We start from the raw sequence: 20,782 nt of genomic DNA, 5'->3' as shown, positions 1-20,782 counted from the left end.
GAGAGCTATTTGGCACTTGTGACTTGATTTGGCTGGAGAAAAGAGCTCTTGGCGGTGCTTTCCTTCCCAATGATTTCTCCCCCCACCTCTGTAATCACGTGATGTTCAGCTCTGCCCTTCTGTCAGAACTCATAAAAACTCTTGACACTTGGCTATGGCTTCACCGTGTGCACACAGGACTATTTTCCCATTTCTGGGTTGAAAAGCACAGCACAGTTAGGACTTGACTACAAAGTGGGACGAGACCCAAGGGCATCTTTTCTGCTTCATCTTCCTTCCTGGATCTCATGCAAAGTAAATCTGCGTAAGTGCACCAGCAAGGAACATCAGCACTCACCACAGAGGTGACAGCTTCAATTAACAGGGCACCTAGTTCTGTGGGGAAGAAAAAAAAAGAAAAAGATAGTATCATCAATCACTACTCTGCAGGAATGCCCAGGAAATGTCTGTGCACTACACAAGACAGCAGAGTTGGTTTAAGCAGATAGCGAATGGCTGGCAGGACTCCTCAGCACTCTGGCTGACCAGCAGGTAGAAGCAATAAATTCTGGAGAGGAACATACAGTCATGATTAATGAGAAGGTGCCAGGCTCCCGTATCAACACTTTGTAGCTGCAAGTCGGACTTCAGGCCAAGTCCTCTATCTATATAGTCAACAGAACTGAAAAGGCAGGAGAGGTGAGATTTTGCCAGCCACAAAAAGTTGTTCATGTCATCTTGAGCTTCTTCCCACCACTGGCTTGGTTCTGCAGGCCAAGAGTAGAAAGAAGAGATGAGTTGGCTTGATTTTCAGTGGCTCAGGTACACCAGTGGTGGTGGGAGAAAACACAAACATCCTTGGCACTATACTGCATGCCTCATTATCTGAGCACTCTGGTTGGCAGAATCACGCACTGTATTGCCCAGTCTCAGCTCTTCCTGCATCCAGTGGGAATGTTTGCAATCCAAGCTACAGCATGCAGGGAGAAAAAAATGTGGGAATACAGATGTCCATTAGTGGCCTTGTTTCTAACCTCACTGTGTATGTGCTATTAGACATGCATAGATCAACGAAAGAGCTGTGGGAAAAGCAGATTCACAAGGTTGAAAACACAAGTTAGAATACACTTCAGCAGTGGGAGTGGCTATGCAACTTAAGTCTTTGCTTGGAAGAATTAATTTCATGTTCAACCAGTTTACCCAGAAAAGACATTACCCTATGTGTATCATGAAATCTCTTGTAAGATAACTTGATATCATTAAATCCACAGTACTAAAGCACCAGATAAAAGATCCACAGAGCTTGGGAAAGCACCAAGTCAAAGATGAGATTTTTCTTCTTCCTTCCAGCGTGCTCACATGCACATATAATTTGTCCTCAGTCTGACCTGTCTGGAGGGAAGGAACATTTTTCCAGGGTACATTATACCTGAAATAAGGATTGATAAATAGCCTGCTGATAACCAGACTTCAGTGGAAGGTGCTATCTCTTCCCCCACATCTGACATTACTTCAACACAACATTCCCCTTTATGAACTTGTTCACTCCAAAAGCCCCATCTGCCTGATATCTCTGCCCTGTGCTGGCATTTTCCCAGGGCATGGATGAGCAGGATAAAGGGAGAAAAAGCAACACACTGCCAGGCTCCTGCTTTTCCTACTGCAACAGCTGCAGGAATTGTCACCTATGGGCACTGGTGTATGGCTAAAACAGCTCCCAGAGCAAGGAAGCTCTTGGTTTCCCTCCTCAGAGGCATAACACTGATGACAGAGGGCTGCACAATACACAGTGAAGTAATGTAGTGGACACCACATGTAGCTAAAGGAGCTGGGACTGCCTCTGGTCCATTTACTAAAACTGATCTATTTCAGTTGTCTGAGAAGGAACAAGTTGGGACTGGCTCTCATGGCTGTGGTTTGTCTGAGCTGCTACCCAGAGATCCCAATACAGAAACCCACAGTGCATTTTCCCACTTTTCCCTACTTTTATAAACTTGCAGAGGCAGTGAGCTCTTTGTAATAGAGCTGAAAGTAAAAGGCTAAAAATTGTTGAAGAATTGAGATGATACCCTCAGCCTGTTTTTCTAGATACCAGGCTAAAACTGGAACCCTGAGTCCAGTAGCATTGCCCTTCTCTATTTTATGATTTAACTTTTTTCCTCAGCTGTTCCATAAGCTTGGAGAAGCCACGGTTCTGACTTAAAAAATGGTGATCTTGAGATTTCAGCTTAAGGCATGCTTACTTCTTGAAGACTTTAAAGACTTTACCTGAGGAAGAAAAACTTTGTTCCAATGTGGCATTTAAAAGCTATTTTTTTAAAAAAAGCCTTTTTGCACAAACTGTCAAAGCATCTTGCAGGCAGGCTCTGATTTTCTTTGTAATATGAGGGAAGAACTATCACTGACAGAAAAAAAAAAATCATCTTATTTCTACAGTAAATGTTTTTCTTACCAAAATAATGTCAAATATGCTTTAATACGTGATGGTTTTCCCATTACAGCTATAGTTTCAGCGACTGCACCATAAGCTATGCCAACAATTTGACTGAGGGGAGGAAAAAAAAGAATCGTGAGTAGCTTAACAAGTGAGTCACTGAAAATTCAAACAAAATTCTCCACGCTCGGGGGAAAACACTTCAAACGTCCCCTTAAAAACAGCCAGCCAGCCGATTCCGCTCCTAGAGGGACAAAATCCCTCGGGCTGCCTTCCCGTTACGCCAGCAGGCAGGAAAAAGCCAACTGGCTGCTGGCTGGATTTTTTTTTTCCAGAAGAAAAGCAGGACACGACCTTTCGGGGGCGAAAATCTGTTGAGACCCTGTTGAGACCGCGGTGCTTTAAACCTGCGCCCCACGAAAAGCGGAGGAAGGCAAAAGTAGCAGCCGGGCACAGTACGACAGCCGGGCGGTCCCAGGCTTGGGCTCTGCCTTGCTCGGGGCCCCGTGGGAGGCGGAGGATGGGATGGGCTGTCACCTGCACCTGCCGTTTGCCCCTTTGAAATGGGCGCCAACGCCTTCGCATCGCGGCTCGCCCAGCGGCCGGCTGCCGCCGCGCGGGACGGTTAACGCCCGCCCGCGCGAACACAGCCAGCCCAGCGGGACGATCGGGCCGGGCCGAGTCACTCCGCTTCGTCCTCCGGCCTGCCTCACCCCGCCGGAAACTGCGTTTGGTCGCCTGCTGCTCCGCAGCTCCCGTCCGCCGCTCTTCCGACCGCTCCCGCCGGCGGTAGCAAAGAGCCCCTCCTCGGTCGCGGCCCCGGGCCCGGCGGCGCTACCCAGCATGCCCCGCGCCGGCGCAGGCGCGCCCGTGCGGCCGCTCAGGAAGAGGAAAATGGCATAAACAACCCCGAGCGCCGGGACCACTGAGGAGGCGCCGCCGCCCCCGCCGCGGGCCGCGCGGCCCCTTTAAGAGGCGCGGAGTCGCCCCTTCCTCCCTTTTCCGCAGCCGGAGCCCGGGGTGACGGCGGTTCCCGCGCCCCTTCCCCCTCCCCGCCCCCTCCCTCCCGCCCTCCTTCCCCATGGTGCCGACCCCGGCGGCGGCGGCCGGGCGGTTGCCATGAACAGCAGCGGCCTGCCCTGCTCGTCGCCGTCGCCGGTGGTGGGGCCGCCGCCGCCGGCGGCGGGGGTCGGCGTCGTGGGGGCGGGGGCCGGCTGTGGCGGCGGCGCCGTGAAGCTGAAGTTCTGCCGTTACTACGCCAAGGACAAGACCTGCTTCTACGGCGAGGAGTGCCAGTTCCTGCATGAGGAGCCCGGCGCCGCCTCTGCCGGCCCGGGGCCCGCCGCCTCCCTCGGCGGGCTCCCGCTCGGCATCCCCCCGGCCGCCGCCGCCGCCGGGCCTGGCTACCCGCCGCACGGGGCCAGCCCGGGCCCGGCGGCGGCGGCGGTGGTGGGGCCTAAGAAAGCCGAGATGGGGGCGGGAGGCGGCGGCGGCGGAGGCGGCGGCGGCGGGGGGCTGGATGGCCCGCGGCTGGCGAGTGAGTGCGGCGGGGCGGCGTGGGGGTGGGGTGGGGCGGGGGCGCTGCTGGGAGCGGGGCGGCGGGGGGGCGGGCGACGCGTTGTTTCTGCGCCCCGACACACTGTGGTGCTACCGGAAACAACAGATAGGATGACGGCAGGGGACCCCGGGCCTTTCCCTCGTCACCGCTGTGTCCCCGAGTTCCGCCGGTGCTGGGTGCTGTGGTGATCCCAGACGGGCGGGACGCGGCTGTGCCAGCCGCCCTGGGGCACATAGAGGAGACCGGGCCAATAGTGATGGGACGGAGTGGGCAGGTGTGTGTGGGAAGAGGCTTCCCTGTACCCGGGTAGCTGCCCATCGGTTACTTCAGCGTTAGACGCGGTACTGGACTTCTCTACCCAAAGTCAGTCTGGGCAGAGAGTGGGAGCAGTGGTTTCAGGAATAGTAGTCCCGGATGGGCCCCTCCAAAGAACCTGTGCTGAATTTCAGCTCTTGGAAGTGTTAAATATTCAAGCTGAAATATTACATTAACATATAGAAAATATTCCAAGTAATCATATAGGTCTGTGTTATCTGCTGTTGTGAGCAGAAATTTCTTCTAAATTTTTTTTTCCCCAAGGCTTCTTTAGCCCTCCATATGGTGTTTCTTCTCATGATGAGAGTTCAGATTGCCCCTATGCCATGCAGAGTGGTATTGCTCTTACTAGTTTGTTATGCATCTTCCTAATATATGGTCCAATAGTTAGATGGTGTTTACAGTAAGCTGTTTTTTAAAACCATTCATTTTGTAGGCAAAGCAGCACTTGGCATCTATGAAAAGATAGTAGAAAAGTTTTGCCTCTTTATATGTGTGTTAAGATTGCCTGCATTATTGATTGGTGTCATAAACTTAGCATTTGGTTACATGGAATAACTCTACTAAATGGTCACAACCATATTTCTTTTCTGAAATTGAGATGCCACCATGCTGAACATCCCCTGTTTAGGATTTTAGTGCATTTCAGGAACCTACAGCTGCTATTTTGCCAGGTGTGATGGGCTTGTGCCACATGAACAGTATTATCTCTGCAGCTGATAGCTTGTCAGTGTCTTGCATTAACACAGGTCTGTCATATCTGCCCTTTCAGGAGGAGCCTGTAATATAAAATTGCTTAATGCTTTCTATTAAAAGACACTGTTTTCAGATTTTGGTCATTTTGTCAAAATTCAGCTCTTCAAGCTGAAGCTTTTCTTCTCTGTCTTTTTGCTTCAGCAGTCATGAGTTGATCTTTGTTAATTTTTCTTTTGCACAGAGTTAAGCACAAAATACACTTTTTCTCTCCCTATGCAGGAAATCACTGGGGGGTTCAGGCTTGAGAGAAGGCTTGGGGGTAAAAGCTCCTATATGGAAGCCATTCTTGTGATTAATAGGGCTTGGGCAAATTTTAGACTAAAGTTAAGAAAACAAACATACAAACAAACCTCAGAATTTGTGTGTGCTCAGAGGCTGATAGTGGTAGGTAGTTAAGTTACTTGGAAAACTTGCTTCTATTGAACATGTCAGAGCTTTAAAACTACATAGAGCTCTCTGCAGTTGCACCCATTGTAAGGAGTGAGGGCACCAAGAATGGGCAAACTCACTCTAATGCTATCAGTTATTGCCTGCTGGGAAAGCCACTGCTCTTGAAGTTACAGGAGACCAAATCTTGGACTGATAGAAGATCTTAAACAAAAGAGACTAACTGGGGGAAAAGGAGCCAGGAAAGGAAGAGCTGAAGAGCCAAAGACTGGGTGGGTAGGCAGGTGGGCTTTGCTTCAGTATTGTGAAACAAATAATGGAAATAGTTGTTTGAAAAGTGTAGTTGATCTGTAAAGGTGCTGACAAGCTGATGTCTAAAATCCTTACGCTGCTTATGATCCATGGTGTTAACAGTACCATTTCCAAATGGATGTAATGAAAGCTTTATTTCTGTGCATGTGGGGAGTAATACACAAAATTGTATTGAATAAAAAAGTTCTTAGTTTAAGACTGTGAAATTGGGAATTACCAAAAAAATCACCTGCCTGTACAGTTTCACTGACTGTCTTTCCTAATTCAAAAGCATTTGGCAGCGTTGGGATCTGCGGATGCCACCATCTCTTCCTCCTTCCTCATTGGACCCCAGCCTCATTCAGTGCACAGAGCAGATAATGCTCATTGACTAATTAACTGTGTAGTCCTATTTATTATTAAAAGTGGGTCAGTGCCTCATTCTAACATGCGTGTTACTCTAATCCTGCTTTGAGTACAGGATTATTAATTTACTTACAGGTTTTTCTGTGGTAATCACAAGGGCCTCCCAAATACTGACCTATTCTTTGCAGCATAGGTGATAGGAATGTTGAGTGACAAGGGGAAGATGGACCATGAAAGTGCAGGAAATACTCCATTACATAAGTGGGATGAAGTGGAATGGGCAGGTGACATTCTTGGAGTTAACCAGGAGGTGTCTTGCATTATGTGTGGTTAAGGTATTCTGTGCCATAGATGCTTGGGATGCTAATGTCTGACAGGGGTTCCAAAAGTAATCTGAAACTCTTGGAAGAAAACTCTACTTGATATTATTAAATGTGGGGGGAAAAAAATAATCTTGGAATCAAGACTCATTTCCCCCTATACATGACTGAGAGCCTGCTGGGAAATCCTGCTTTATTCATGCTTATGCTTTTGTCCACGTAACCTCTGCCATCCAGTGTCAGATGAGGCAGTGGGCTGAGTGTGGCTTTGGCCTCACTGTGTGGCTTTATATTCTTAGGATAGAGACTGACCATGCTGATGAGCTCTGCCTACTCTTGGAAGCTGGCACTGCTGCCTCCTGCCCCCAAACTACGTGACATTTGGAGTGTGTGTTTGAAGCACCATTCTTGCTTTTTTCCCCTGAAGCTGTTACTGCTTGACCTTCTGTGTGGTTCATCTTCCATATGTAAGGTGGCCAGCTGACTGCCTACAAAGTAGGGAGCATAGTTGGTATTACCTGTGTAAAGTCTCATTTAAAAAAGGCAAATAATGACAACAACTGAAACAAACTGATAATTTTCGTGTGGCGCCACTGTGACACAAAAAATAGAAATAAAAAATAGAAAAAGCGTACTCCTCATTTGTTAGCTGTCAAAATCTGCACAGGGTGCTTTTCTAATAGGTGTGCATCTCTCCTGTAAGTCCAGCTAGCAGCAGTACTGAATCTGAGAAGGCTTTAGAAGGAGCAGAGGGGGAAATGACTTGCTTGGCATTTAGGAGAAAAGGATTGAGCAGTAGGATTTTAAGCAATAGCATAGGGGAAGATGGATCAGGGGCATATTCAACCCACCACAGGCATAATGGCATGAAAAATGTGTCCTCTTGTACCTGTTGTCTGTCACTCTCCAACTTCTGTAAGAAGTGAGCTGGTAGCCATCTTTTTGCAGGCTGCCTGATTCCTAGGGCATGGTCCCTTCTTGATCCTACATGAGGGAGGGTCTGGAGAAAAATCTCAGTGTGGTGTTAGAATGTATCCTATCTGTACATAGGATGGACAAGTTAGTTGCACGGGCAACTGCAACTGTATTTGTTACCTTTCTGGTTGTTTAATAGATGTATTACTCTTGCATGTAGAATTTGTTTATTAATAGATAGGAGCTGAATTATGTCTCTAAATATTGACTAACTTCTGCCCCACTTCTTGCCATAAAGTACGTGATCCATAACACTTGTTTTGTCATCTTGTCTTGGATTCCCATAAACATGACCAAAACAGAGGCACTGAGATAGGAGTTCCAGGTGCTATCTGGGCCCAGTGGCAGCATCAGCAGGTGGCTGCTGTCTGCAGAGCTGCAGGTGAAGGAGCTGGCCACAGCATCAGTGCCGCTGCTGCTTGAGATCCCCATACCAGAGGTTATCTCACCCTCTCCTTGTGAGGTGTCATCATGTGGTTCTTCACCAGAAAGCCTTTCTCAAAACCCTCCTTGGAAATTTGCAGTTGGAGTATAGGCCTGTGTTTCTGTGAGTTGCCCACAATACTTCCCCAAGCGACCTCACCCTGTTTCTTCATAGCCACTGAAGAAGCCTGTCTGCAAATAGACTTTGTTGCCAGCCCAAGAGAAAGTGGAAAAGGAGCATCAAGGTTTGGGTTGTCATTAACCTGATAAAAGCGTTATGTCTGTTTTCACAGCTTGACTTCTGCATGAGGCTGGTCATGGCAGCAGAGGATAGCGGCCAGTGATGCAGCAACTGTGTGCAATCACTTGGTGCTTAGCTTGGTAGGCATTACAGCTTAGGGTTTTTTCAAATCCATATGTGCCTTGGAGCGAAAAGACCTGTGCATTTGTGTATTGCCTTCTGAAAGATGTTTAAGTCTTTACCAGTTAATTCCTTTTTGAAAATAATGCAGTGGATACAGGAAAAAAAAGGAAAGATAAGCTATTCAGCAAAACAGATACCAAAGGTAATCTGTTGGATTACGCTTCTTAATGCACTGAAACAATGGCCAGGATTATTCTAAATAGGGATTTTTGTTGTTGTTGTTGACAGTGTTTCAGTAGTTAGGGCTTGGAGTATTTAGAAACAGATGAGTTATCTTAAAACTTACAGGTAAAGCTGTACAATGTCACATACTGGTAACTTTCCCCTGCTGTTTGTTTCTTCTTTGCTTGTGTAGAGAAAATAGGGGTGCGGTCAAGAATTCCTTCTCCAAACTTGTTTGTATACTTTTTGCAAGTGTTACTGTAGTTGTTGTTGTTGTTGTATACTTCTGATTTCTTTTTAGAGAGATAGCTCCCTTTTAATTGTTGTGATGCCTTTTGCAGATGTTGAGAGATGGTTCAATTTTCATCTTGTTTTGCCCTGAATACTTTTAAGAAATGGGGAGACCATTCTGAGGTTTGAAGAGGCTTTTTGGGATTTGTGCAGATAGTTAGAGATCATTGAGAATTAAAGAATAAAATCAGTAACCATTTAGAGAGGCATGGGAGAATATAAAGACTACTGGTTGCACTCAATTTTTGTCTCCAGAAATTGGGAAATTATTAACATGAATTTTCTTTTGCTTTTGCATGTTTATGTGGAAACGAAATGGAAAGAAAATTATTGGGGATGCTAAGAAAAAAAAGCAGGGAGGGAAGGAAAAACTTTGCCATCTGCAAAGTCATATGGACTTTTGAAGGGCAGTTTTCATCTGTGAAACTTTTTAAAGACACAGTCAGTTTTGAAGCCAATTAATACTGTATCTGTATACTTTGTTGGTTTTCCTTATGGTATGGGAAGTCATTCAAAGTCCAAATATTCCACAGAAATCACAGGCACATTAGGAGTACTGATAATTACTTGTTTCTGGTAGTACTCATGCTGTATTTGGTATTGAAGAAAGCACTATAACTTGTAATTGCTTTTCTGCTTCCAAGGCAAAGATGAGGAAGTGTGTGGGGGGGTAGTTATGTGAACAAATTCTATATGCTCTATCTTAATAATACCAAGTTTTGATAATGTTTAAGATACAGAGCATTCCCATTTAGTTTCTATCTAGCTGGTATTAGATAACTGATTTTTTTGTAGGTATCACGGTAGGAGTGGGCCTTCAGGAAGGATTTGAATGCCCAGAAAATAGTGACCTTGGGGACCCACTCAGAAAGAGTTCCACGTGTAAGGAACCATCTAGCAGAAAATTTAGACTGCTGTGGGGAAAAGTGGACAAATGTTAAGTGAAGGTGGGGGTGATAAACACAGGCAGAAGTACTTCTGTAGGACCTCAAAGGCAGAAAAAACTAATCTTGGTTGTGAGGCAGTTGATGAAAAGGGGGTCAGTGGAGGGATTTAGATAGTAAGCTGATGTTTTCCTGATCTGTTGCTTTCTAGTAAAGATGTAATGAATTACACTGTCAGAAAAATCGCTGCATTGGAGTTGGAATAGATTATGCTCTGTGTGTACACACGTTTGTTCTGCAAGTCGTTCAGAGTTAAAGTTTCAATGATGTGGTTGGTTCCTTTGGTCTTCAAAGATACTTTGTACTTAGAATGTAGCTGTATTTTTCAGTTCTCTTCCTAGCAGGCTTTTACTCCTGACATTTTGGGTGGTTTCTTTCTTTCATTTGAGAATGGAGATTTGGAAACAAAGTACACATACACAAAAGTGAGAGTAGAGACACGGGTTGTACTAGTTGTGAGGCTGGCTATGTGATATGCAGTTCATGTAGTCCGTGGTGTGGGTAGACTCCCTCAACTCCAGTTAGCCTAATGCTGGTGAAAGACCTGTCCTTTCTTTTATGTGTTCATCTCCAGTGCTGTGAAAAGTATCCTAACATTCTGTTCAGGTTATCTACACATATTTTACATACACACACATATATACACATGTGTATCATAGTATCATTCAGGGTTGGAAGGGACCACAAGGATCATCTAGTTCCAACCCCCCTGCCATGGGCAGGGACACCCCACACTAGATCAGGCTTTGAGTTTTAGGTACAGGGAGGCTGTTAAAAGCTTAGTGCTTTGAAAAAAAAAAATAAATATGCAGTTTATTGAACATTTTGGTGCAATATTTTAGGAATTGTGAAAGCTTTTGGAGAAGGTTAGCTCTGAAAGTGATCTTAAGCAATTGCATTACTTTGAATTGCTGTTTCTGATAACAGAGTAGTTCTGATGACAGTTTTGAAAAAGTACCAGTTTTAATTTGTATTATCACTGTGCTTTTGGACTTGGTCCATGACAAGGAATTCTGCTGCTTCAAACTCTGTACTGAATTTTATAGAGCAGAGGAATGGCACCTATCCTTTTCTTCAATTGTTATCAGATGCTTCTGTGATGTGTGACATAAATTCAAACAAACAAGGAAGACAGCCCAATAATTTAATATTATGATAAAGACTGCTGTTTTCCTTTGCTTGCCCATGAGTATCTCATCGCCTAGTGGGAGTGTTTGTAAATAAGACAGCGTTTCCCAAACTGTTTTGCTTCCTGCCTGCCTTTCAGCCGGCTTGGTTCGTTTGTGCTGTCTGCCCTCCAAAGGCGCTGGCAGCCTCGGCATCCTAACCCAGGCGTGTGCTTTTACTTTTGCCTCTGGTGCCTGGGGTGTCCTTCAGTTTCTTTGTCTGTTATGTCTATTTCAGTTATTCCTAGTCTGTGTTTCAGAGAGATTGTGTTAAAGGAGAGGGGCAGAAAACCACCAGAAAATCCACTTTTTGTACCAAGCTTCAACAGTGTGGGGCACTGCAGATGCACATACTTGTGTGTAAAGTGTGAACTGGTGCAGAGGTGTGCAAGTAGGCTAGCACCTCCAGATTCAAATGTGTCAGTACAAAACAAAGTAGGACAAGCACAAACTACTCTGATACCTCTGTGCTTCTAGGAAACTGAAAGGACACAAGTCTTAAATGACTTGTCATAGATAGGCTTTGTATAAAAGTTGTGTTGGTTTTGTCTCAGTACTAGGGTAACTGTGTCTGTGTAAAATTCCACTGGAGATAAGGCACTCGTTTTTACTGCTTTATATCTGCCCGAGGTAACTGTTTGTCCTTTGGATGCATATGCATGCTGTGAGCCTGGGATTCAGTTTACCAAGCTGTGTTGAGGTGAAAAATGCCTGCACTGTAGCAGTGCTACAAGTGTAAATCAAGATTAGCACTATGTAAAATCTTTTTCACAGCATAAACAAGTACATTTGTAAAAGCAGTGATAATAGCAAACCAAATTATTTCAATCCATGTTTTATCACTATGTCAGAAATCTTTGAACTGTTTGGAAAAATGTGTTTAACAAAAAAATCAGCTGTGATCTTTAGTCCACTGATTTTTATCACATTACTGTAAATAATCCTTTTTTATGTTAAGAACAGTTTCTCAGCTTATTAGTGCTGAGAAGTTTGGAACAGAAGCTGTATGGGATATTACACTGTTTGTTTATTAGCTAGTGAAGTGCTAAAATATCAGAAACACCATCTTTTCAGGTGGTGTTAGTGTTAATATCCAGATAGTGCAGTGTTAAACAATACCAGCATTAAGCTAAAACCAGCTGAATCCCACTGCTTCTGTTGGAGCATGTGTGGAGTTTGTCACAGTAGCACTCAAGCACTGAGGTCCTTTGTTTGTGAGAAGTATCTTTACAATAAGTAAGGCAAAACAACTATCTGTTTTTATCTCTTTAGCTTCCCATCAGATGCAGGCACCGCTTTCTGCTAAAGTTCTGTGGGAGAAGAATTACATAAGAAGATATTTATTTTTAATTTCAGTTGTCACATTAAGCTGCAGTGTTACTCACCAAGCAAAAAAAAAAAAAAAAATAGAAAAAGGAAAAAAAAAAAAAGGATAATATATGTATGAAGAGTAGAAAACATCTTCTGAATTTCTCAAGATGCTTTATTTAATTTCTTTCCAGAATTACTGGGATGCACATGCTGCCTTCAATATTGATGGAATTTAGATTTTTTTTTCTTTTTCCACATATGTGCTTACATAATCTGTTAGTGTTTTCTTCTCTGCTGGATTCCTAGTTGTTCCCTTGTACATCTCTTTGGGTTTTTTTTTCTCAGACTTGCCTAGTCAACCTTTCTACTTCTATAAGGAAGTTGTTGCTTCTCTCCAAGGAAGAGTCTGTTGAAAATGTAAACTTGAATATATGGATAGTACAGTTATAAAACTGAAAGGCATCTTCCTCTGACAGAAATAATCAATCCACGACTTAACTAAAACTGTCTAAACTTACTTACCTAAAGTTATAATTGGTGCTTTAAAAGAGAAAAGACACAAACCTCAGAAGTTTTCAATCTGTCATCCTAATAACACTGGGTGCAGCATGTGCGCTCACAGTCATTATGCAAGAAAGATCTGGACGGACAGGTTGAACGTAAATTAAGGAACACACAAGGATAAAAACTTTAGAAGGGCTAAGAGCTTCTGGATCTTCTGTCTCTCTTCAGTTTGATTATTTATTTATTTATTTTTATACCACACTGCTCATGTGGTGAAGTGTATCCACTTCTGAAGACCTGTGGATTGCTTATGATAAGTCACTTTTCTTTCCTTTCATGTTCTAAACAACTGTGGTCTTCCAGAAGCAAGTGAGAATTTGATTTGCCAAATGTTTGGCAGAAGAAGGATAAAAGCCTTCTGCTTCTTATGGAGAAGGCCAGGTGCCAAACAGTAAAACTGCCTTGGCTCTTTAGGTATTTGTTGAGCTTTCATCCCTGTAAAAAGGTAAACGGCCCTCCTCTGAACAGGAATTGTGTGCAGGAATTTATAGCTATGTAAGCAACATCTTTTCTCTGATAGTCTTCATTTTGTTGCTTGTTACTACAGGGAAGTTGTTAGCCATTGGAATGGGCTGCCCAGGGAGGTGGTGGAGTCACCATCCCTGGAGGTGTTCAAGAGGGGATTGGACGTGGCACTTGGTGCCATGGTTTAGTAGTCATGAAGTCTTGGGTGACAGGCTGGACTTTGATTTCTGAGGTCTCTTCCAACCTTATTGATTTTATGATTCTATAGTGTTGAGTTTGTTCTTAAAAGCAATATACTTACCACCTTAGAGCATTCTATTCTAAACATGAGCTACTGCCCAGAAAACTCCAGTGACCTTACCTTCTGATGATTTTCTTTTTGTATTATTTTTTGTAGTCTGGGTCCCTTAGCTAGGTGTGCATTTCTAGACACATTTCTAGTTTGGAAGAAGACAACAGAAAAATATCTTGAAATTGCCATGGTCCCAGTACAATTAAGTAGTATGAAGGTGGAGCAGCACTGAAGTGCAGCAATTTATAGTAACGGCAGAAGGAGGCTGATTGGTATGGCCAAACCATTGGACTTCAGCAGAGGGATGGTCTTCCTAGAACTGCAAAAAAGACAATGTTCTGGAGTACCTTTTGCTATCTGGAGTGCCCAGTTAGATATCAATGTGCCAAGGCAAAACTGCAATGTATTGTAGCTTGGAGCATTCTGAAGTGGTCTGTATTTGCTAGCCTACCAGGTACAAGCAGTGGAAAGGCAGCAGCATTTGAGCAGTGTCAGATCAACCTTGTGACTCCTGTCAGTGTCCTCAGCCTTGCTCATCTTGGGGGGCTGCTGGAGGCCTTCTCCTCCTTGCAGCTTGCGCTCCCTGGCAGTGGGAATGCTTCAGCCAGAATAGGAGCAAAGCACCTGGTGCTGTATTTTGTGCCATAACAAGGATTCCTGCACTGGCTGCAGCATCTTGTGTCACTGGAGATCAGCTCTAGTGTTTCTACTTGCAGAGGGGGCTCTTTGCATACCTTGCTGCTGAACGTGGCAAAACTCGGAAGCTCTCACTTGCCTTTTTCCAGTTTTAAGGATTATGTGTCTGTCCAACAGTGAAGTGAAGTTATGTGGGTTCTCACACTGACTGTAGCATAATGAGTAGCAGTGGGAGAAGCAGAAACAGTCAACTGTTTCTTAATTCTTCAGAAAAGGCTGAAGGATTTGTAAGGATGGTGTAATCTGAGGGAGTTGTTTACTACTGTGTAGAATCTGGAGTTTTTGACAGAAGTATAAGTTGAAATAGCAGATATACTGATAAAATTGTAGAGGGTTCTTTGAAGTGACAGTTGTTCAAAGAAATTAAACTGCTTTTCTTGCTCTTACACAGTCAAGAAGTAGCATAGAATCTGCAGTAGGTTTTGATAATGGGTGAAATGCAGGCAGAGAAAGCTATACTGGAAATGCATTTGAAAAACAAATAAAAACTGTGATATGAACCCTGAATAATTTATTGGCAAACTAGCATGAAACTAGTCAGAAGTAAACATGGATTTGCTACCTTCCAGTTTTCTTGTATGAAAGAGTCCAAGTATTATTCACGATGCCAGAAAATAATTGCATTAAAATTCTAACCTTAGCAGTGTGAATTAGGGATTGACTGTAGCAGGTTGCATGAGACAGTTGGCATTACTGCAGACATTAATATTTTTCCCTGATACAGTAGTTCAACCATAAAATACTTTTTCAGGGCTTTTGAGTGTAAATTTCCCAAATGAAAGCAAAAGACATTTAAAAGACAGATCCAAAAAACTTTGTGCTTTTTATGGTTGTAGCAAGAGGACTTCTGAAGTTGCTGTGTGGCTGCTCTTTTGAAATAACGAAGGAGGAGCTAGACCATTGATAGTAGAGGGAGTTTATTTTCCTAGTCTTGTAGTTAACTATAAAAACTTACAGAAAAATGGAAGAAATTGCAAGTTATTAGTAATCAGCATGTTTTTCCATAGATGTCTCGCTTAATCTTGCATATACTATACAAATAATGTTCATCTAGAACAGCAGTACTTTAAGAATCCTTTTCTGCTTGCAAAGCTGTTGTTTATTTTCACTGGGGTATTCAGTTTGTTCGATCTCTCTCACATACAGCTCTTGGTTTGAGTGTAGCTGGGCAGTGTTTCCATCTGTCTGTAGTATGGATGCTGCTAGTCATTCTCCTCTTTTGGCCCTTCCTGTGATTTCATCTGGCTGTATTTCTTTTGCTGTTTCCTGTGCCTGCAGCATGGAAATGGCTCGTCAGGTTATGTAGTCTCTGTTTTTGGAGGGAAAATTCCGATTCTGATGACATTTCAGGTTTATAATATACGTTCCTTTAGCTCTGTCACAAAATTACATTTTATTTCCTTTGAGGATTGGGATCAGGAAGTTGTTTCCGGGTGTCACCAGCTGGCTGTGAATTCTCCCAGAAGTTCAAGTCAGATAGTTTGGTACAGGATGTTCTTCTAAGTTGGATGTGTGCCTTCCTACCTTGGAGCTACCAATTACTCATGCCTGTTGGCTCGCAGTGGCCTGGCCATACTGATTAATGTCTTTGTAATTTGCTGTGGGTGTATTTGCAGAAGCTAAATTTGAACTGCAGCTTTGTATACCATTGTGAACTCTGGTTTTGTGGGTTGTTTTGTTTTGTTGTGTGTGTGTTTTTTTTTTTTTTTAAAGTAAAGTAATACCTGCTTGAATGCTTAGTGTTAATTACGGCTGGTTTTTTGTTATCTTTAGTTTCATACAGTTGCATTTATTTGTGGTTAGAGTACTGTATTTGTATGTCAAAGCCCTTGTTTCTGGACATAAAAACAGTTTCTTGCATCCTTTTCTTATGCCTTCACACGTGCTTTCAGTTGGGTTTTTACCCATATTTCATGAAATTGTTATCGCTTTATGAAACATGAGATAATGAAAATGACCTTCTACTCTAAATGGTGCTTTTAAAATGTTTGTGTTTTGTATGAAAGACTCGAGATAATTTTTAAATGCACATTGAGCTATTTATTGGGGTGGGGGAGTGGGGGGGTGGGTGTTGCCATTTAAAGGATCCAGTACATCCAGTTAAAAACTGCTTATATTTCCAAGATGGGTATGCAAGAATATATCTATCTTTTTCTCCTTAAAATAAGCTTGCCTTCTAGGTTATTTTAGTAGATTTGTTTTCTTTCCTATATCGTTTCCCTTGTTCTTGTTTCTAAAGTTCAAACTCCTCATCCCTGTCAAAGCTTTTCACTGTTCTGCCACTTTCTGCATTTGTGCTGTAACTTCACGCTGCCACTGTTGCTTTCATTTCTATTTTTCTTTCATTCTGTGCACTAATATGTCTTTAGCCGATTTCCTGCAAGGCAGTTTCAAAACACAGTGTTGCCAACCTTTTCCCATCCTGCCCCTTGCCCAAAGAATCCTGTAAGAGATATTAGCCAATAAACCCATGGTAAACTAAATTTTTTTTTTTTTTTTCTGAAACCTTTTTTCTTTTTCTTTTGTTTTGTTTTAGTTCCTGGAATAGATGGCGGTGGGTTAGCTGATGCTAGTCTCACAGATTCCTACTTTAGTACCAGCTTCATTGGCGTTAATGGATTTGGAAATCCCGCTGAAACAAAGTATCCCATGATGCAGGTAATAGCAGTGACTTGTATAGTGTTGCATTAGTTCTGGCTGGCTCAGAAGGGAAAACTGTTTCAGAGGCAGGGAAAACGAAGCCTACTGGAATGTGTAATCCTGGAGGATATGCAGAATATAAACTCGCTTTAATCTTGCAAATGGAAATGAAACAGTGTCATTGCTTCAAAATGAGTCAGGTTTTATTGGTGCTTGTCTGAACTGTTGTGTTGGGCTTTGCCATGTATATTATAAGATTGCTTTTCAGGATCATGGCTAATTTTGATAGCCTTTTACTAAATATATAAAAGCTATATTTTGGAACATTTCAAAGATCCAGAGTCACTGAAGCAAAATGTGAGCTGTCAAGCTTTAGAATTTGTAAACTGTCTCTGGTGGTGTTCAGTTGTAAATTCACATTTAGAAATGTATTTATAATGTTCTGTAGATGTTGGCATAGGACTTCCCATGAAATGGAATTTGAGTAGGTAGTGTTATGCAAAACTTGTAGCAAAAGGCTGTCATGTTTAAAATCTTAATGAGAATCTATTGAATTAACACATGAAGTACTCTAATAACTCCTTCAGACTTCTTTCCTTCAAAGCTGAAAAGAAGATGGTCTCTCCCTATACTCAAAGGTTCAACAAACTGTTTGCCAGTAAATGAAAGGCAGTGCAAATCAGTTTACAATGAGTCCTGACAACAACTCTCTTGGAAATTTTCCATATGAGTTCGTTTTTATCTCAGTTGTGGCTGTATGATAGATTGAAAAAATAAACTCAGCAAAAGGTGGGAAATTAGGTGTGTTCCCTTTTTTTTTCTTTACTGCACGTTTTCAGGAAAGCTAGGTTTATCTCATTCAATAGAATTGCAAAACTCTGGAATTGTTTATTACTGACAGTGATGTGTGATTTTAAAAAGAAAAAGAAATAACATCACTGCTCCTGAAGTTTACTCTTGAGGTTGGAAGTTACAGATTTTGTATTGCTGAGGTCACAGAATTTTATCCTTTCAGTGTATCTTTATTCTGCAGCAATACCAGTGTTTTTCTAAACACAAAATGTTAACTAACTGTTTCTTCTAGAAAGACAAAGCATGGATCTAACAAGAATGCTCACAGGATTTTTAAATACATTACTAATGCCTGCAAGATTACTGTCAAGGCTTTGTTTCTCTGAGAAAAGTGATGAAATTGATGTGCCACTTACCTATTGGAGGCTAAGGAAAATTATTTCTGAAGAGGGATTTAATTAGTGTTGAGAAAGTGCTCACAGGCATTAAACTGCATTTTAAAAAGCATTCTTATATTGAATTTATTCCCCCTTCGAATCATGTAATTGAAGTTTTTGTTTGCATAGGTAAATCTGGTAATGCTGTCTGTTCTGATTGTGTGCAAGCTGCAAAATTAAGTCCATGCTGACAAAGTTCAGCTTGGAATGTAGCTTTCTATGTCATTCAGCCCTTTAGAGAACAAGGTGAGAGAAAAGTCGTAGTGACTTCTACTTTAAATACTACTAATGCATTATGGTTTGGAACACAGACTTTAAATGTGATGTATTGGTGGTTGTGTCAAGGATAGACCTTTTGTGCACTCTCTGCAAATTTGCCTGGATTTTGTCACTTGATTAAACCTTTGTAAAACTGGTTTATATGGACCTGTTGGAGACTTTCTAGATGTTAGATAACTTCCCAAAGTTGTACTCTACATTGGCATGTTCTAGCTTGAGTACATAACTGCAGATACAGCTCTGGCCTAATCCAGGCTTTACCTGAACTGTAAGTAGGAATGCTGATCTGCTTCATTTCCCTCTTTCCTTTTTCTTTCCACTTCAGACTGAAGCAGCATGGAAGTGAATCTGTGTATGATGAGACGTCTGTGTTAATTGGAGCAGAAGGGTGTAGAAGGGAAAAGATTTATGTTACGGGCTTAGAGAAACTGAGCTGAAGATAAATGAATAAGGAACTAGGAAAGGCTGAGTAAAGGGTCTGAAGCACAGAGAAAACATTTATCACAGTATCACTAAGGTTGGAAGAGACCTTGAGGATCATTGAGTCCAACCTGTCACCACTGACCTCATGACTAGACCATGGCATCGAGTGCCACAATGGAACACTGAAGAGTGGAGATTGGAACTGCACAATTGAAATACACATAAATTGGGATAAAGAATCAAATTGGCATAGTGAAAAATTTGGGCAGAGTAGAATGAACAAATCCACGTTCCTGTTTCTCTCCAAGTCCTTCAGTCAAACTAAAGATACTGGAAACATAATGTTCTGCCATTGATTAGAAGTCTTCTTTTTAAAGTATCTCATTATTTCTCAGTTTTGCTGTTGCAGATGAAAATGTTAGTTTCCTTGTGAGTCCCCATGGGTGGATCTGTGTCTTTCACAGATGCATCAGTGATGCAATATAAGGAAACTTTTCTCTGTTCTTTAAAACTGGGAAATCAGACAAAAGTACAAATAAACACACTGTTAGAAAACTGCTAATATGATACAGTTAGATGGTAAGAATCTTAAATTTAGGTTGCCAATGGAACCTTGGGGCCATATGTTGAGAGATACTCCTCATAATGTATTAATCTTTTCAGTTGAGACAACTGGTCAGTGAGTCTTACTTAGGACAGAAGATGTGTAATGACCGTCCATTAGGTAGTTGATCAAGTGTTCGCCTTATTGTTCTGTTCTTTGCCTCTCCTTACTGCTCACATCTTTCTCATGAAGGCTGCTAGTTGGCAGCACGCTTGTTTGTGTGGGCTATGATTATTCCATTCAACTTTGTGGAATGCTTTCCTTATGAAAGAAAGAAGTGATCTGCATTTCTATAGAGACATGGGAAGAAAAAGGATGGCAACTGAACAAAAAAATCCATCCAGTAGTGCTGGCAAACGAGAGACCCCAGGTTTTGAAACTGACCCATACAGCTGGAAGGTGAGGAATGAAGTTAGTGATCACCTGTAGAAAGCTTGGTTCAAGTTGCTTAACTGACCTCAATCTAGGAAACATGATATGAGAGTCAGTCTCTTCTTTTACCATGAGATAATCTTTCTGTAATCTGTGCTTTGTTCACTAGATACCTTTCAACACAATCTTCAGGGATTTAATAGATGAGTCTTCTTGATTCTTCCTAATTAATCTCCAGAATGTATTTGTCATCTGCAGTAAATAAAACTGAGGTTTGTTGAAAAGAATATGTGATTGTGTAAGTGGAGGTTATGATAACACATATGTAATGGAGCCTAACTGCCTCAAGCAATATCCAAATTTTGCAATCATCATGGTTTTCTGTATAGTGCATAATCTGTTTTATGATATTAAGTAAGCAGCAAAAGTCAGGAAAGCAAAATTGGATTGTATATGACAAATTGAGGAGGGGATGTGCTACTTTGATCATAAATAATGAGGTAAGTAGTGGTTAGCATTTCTGCAAATTGGGTGTTTCTCACTTTGAGATTTCATTTATATGCATTGAAGAGTATTTTATGGGATCTAGAACATCTCACTGGGATGTGATTAGTGGTGAAGATGTTTCGTTTTCAGTGGGAAAATAAGAGTAAAAATCCTTGGTATGGTTTGGAAGGTGCAGGACTTCAGAAATAGCTATGGCTCTCATTCTTTTCCTTTCTGAAAAACATGTCTTTGCCTCATCCTTCTGCTCCCACCTCAAAGGTCTTTGCTGTTACTCAACCTGTCATTGGTCCCCATTGGCCTCTTCTGTTGTTATTAACAGCTTTCCTATTGATTAATAATTTCATGTCCTTACTGGCTTGCATTTTCCTGTCTTCCCTAAATCTGCATGTGCATTCATATATGCTACATTAGCAGTACTGTATTCCAGCTTATCAAAGCTTACATTTTCTGTTTTCCTCTTCTCTGAAAATTGACAGAGCAGACCACATGGCCCATGAGGCTGCATGCTGTCCTTGAAGCTGTTCTTTTTCTTTTTGGCATAGCAGCAGCTGCCAAGAGGCAGTCAGAGGTGTGGTTCGAGGAGCAGCTCATTGCTTTTGGCTTTCCCAG

At 42.3% G+C, this 20,782-nt stretch overlaps 1 protein-coding gene across 3 annotated transcripts in view; it reads left to right on the top strand.

Annotated features, from left to right (window-relative positions):
- Positions 1-3,271: 3,271 nt before the first annotated feature.
- Positions 3,272-20,782, top strand: part of PAN3 (poly(A) specific ribonuclease subunit PAN3) — an 80,762-nt gene continuing 63,251 nt past the window's right edge. For all 3 annotated transcript variants that reach the window (XM_068143450.1, XM_068143440.1, XM_068143431.1), the window contains exons 1-2: positions 3,272-3,950; positions 16,656-16,777. In XM_068143450.1, coding sequence (XP_067999551.1) covers positions 3,533-3,950; positions 16,656-16,777 — 540 coding nt within the window. In that variant the 5' untranslated portion in view covers positions 3,272-3,532. The remainder of the gene's footprint in view (positions 3,951-16,655; positions 16,778-20,782) is intronic.

The sequence above is a fragment of the Melanerpes formicivorus genome, unplaced genomic scaffold (genome assembly GCF_026170545.1).
Source record: "Melanerpes formicivorus ecotype bairdi unplaced genomic scaffold, bMelFor1.0.p_v2 SCAF_1, whole genome shotgun sequence".
Lineage (NCBI taxonomy): Eukaryota > Metazoa > Chordata > Aves > Piciformes > Picidae > Melanerpes > Melanerpes formicivorus.
Note: the sequence above shows the minus strand (reverse complement) of the source record. Positions and strands in the feature narration are given on the sequence as shown.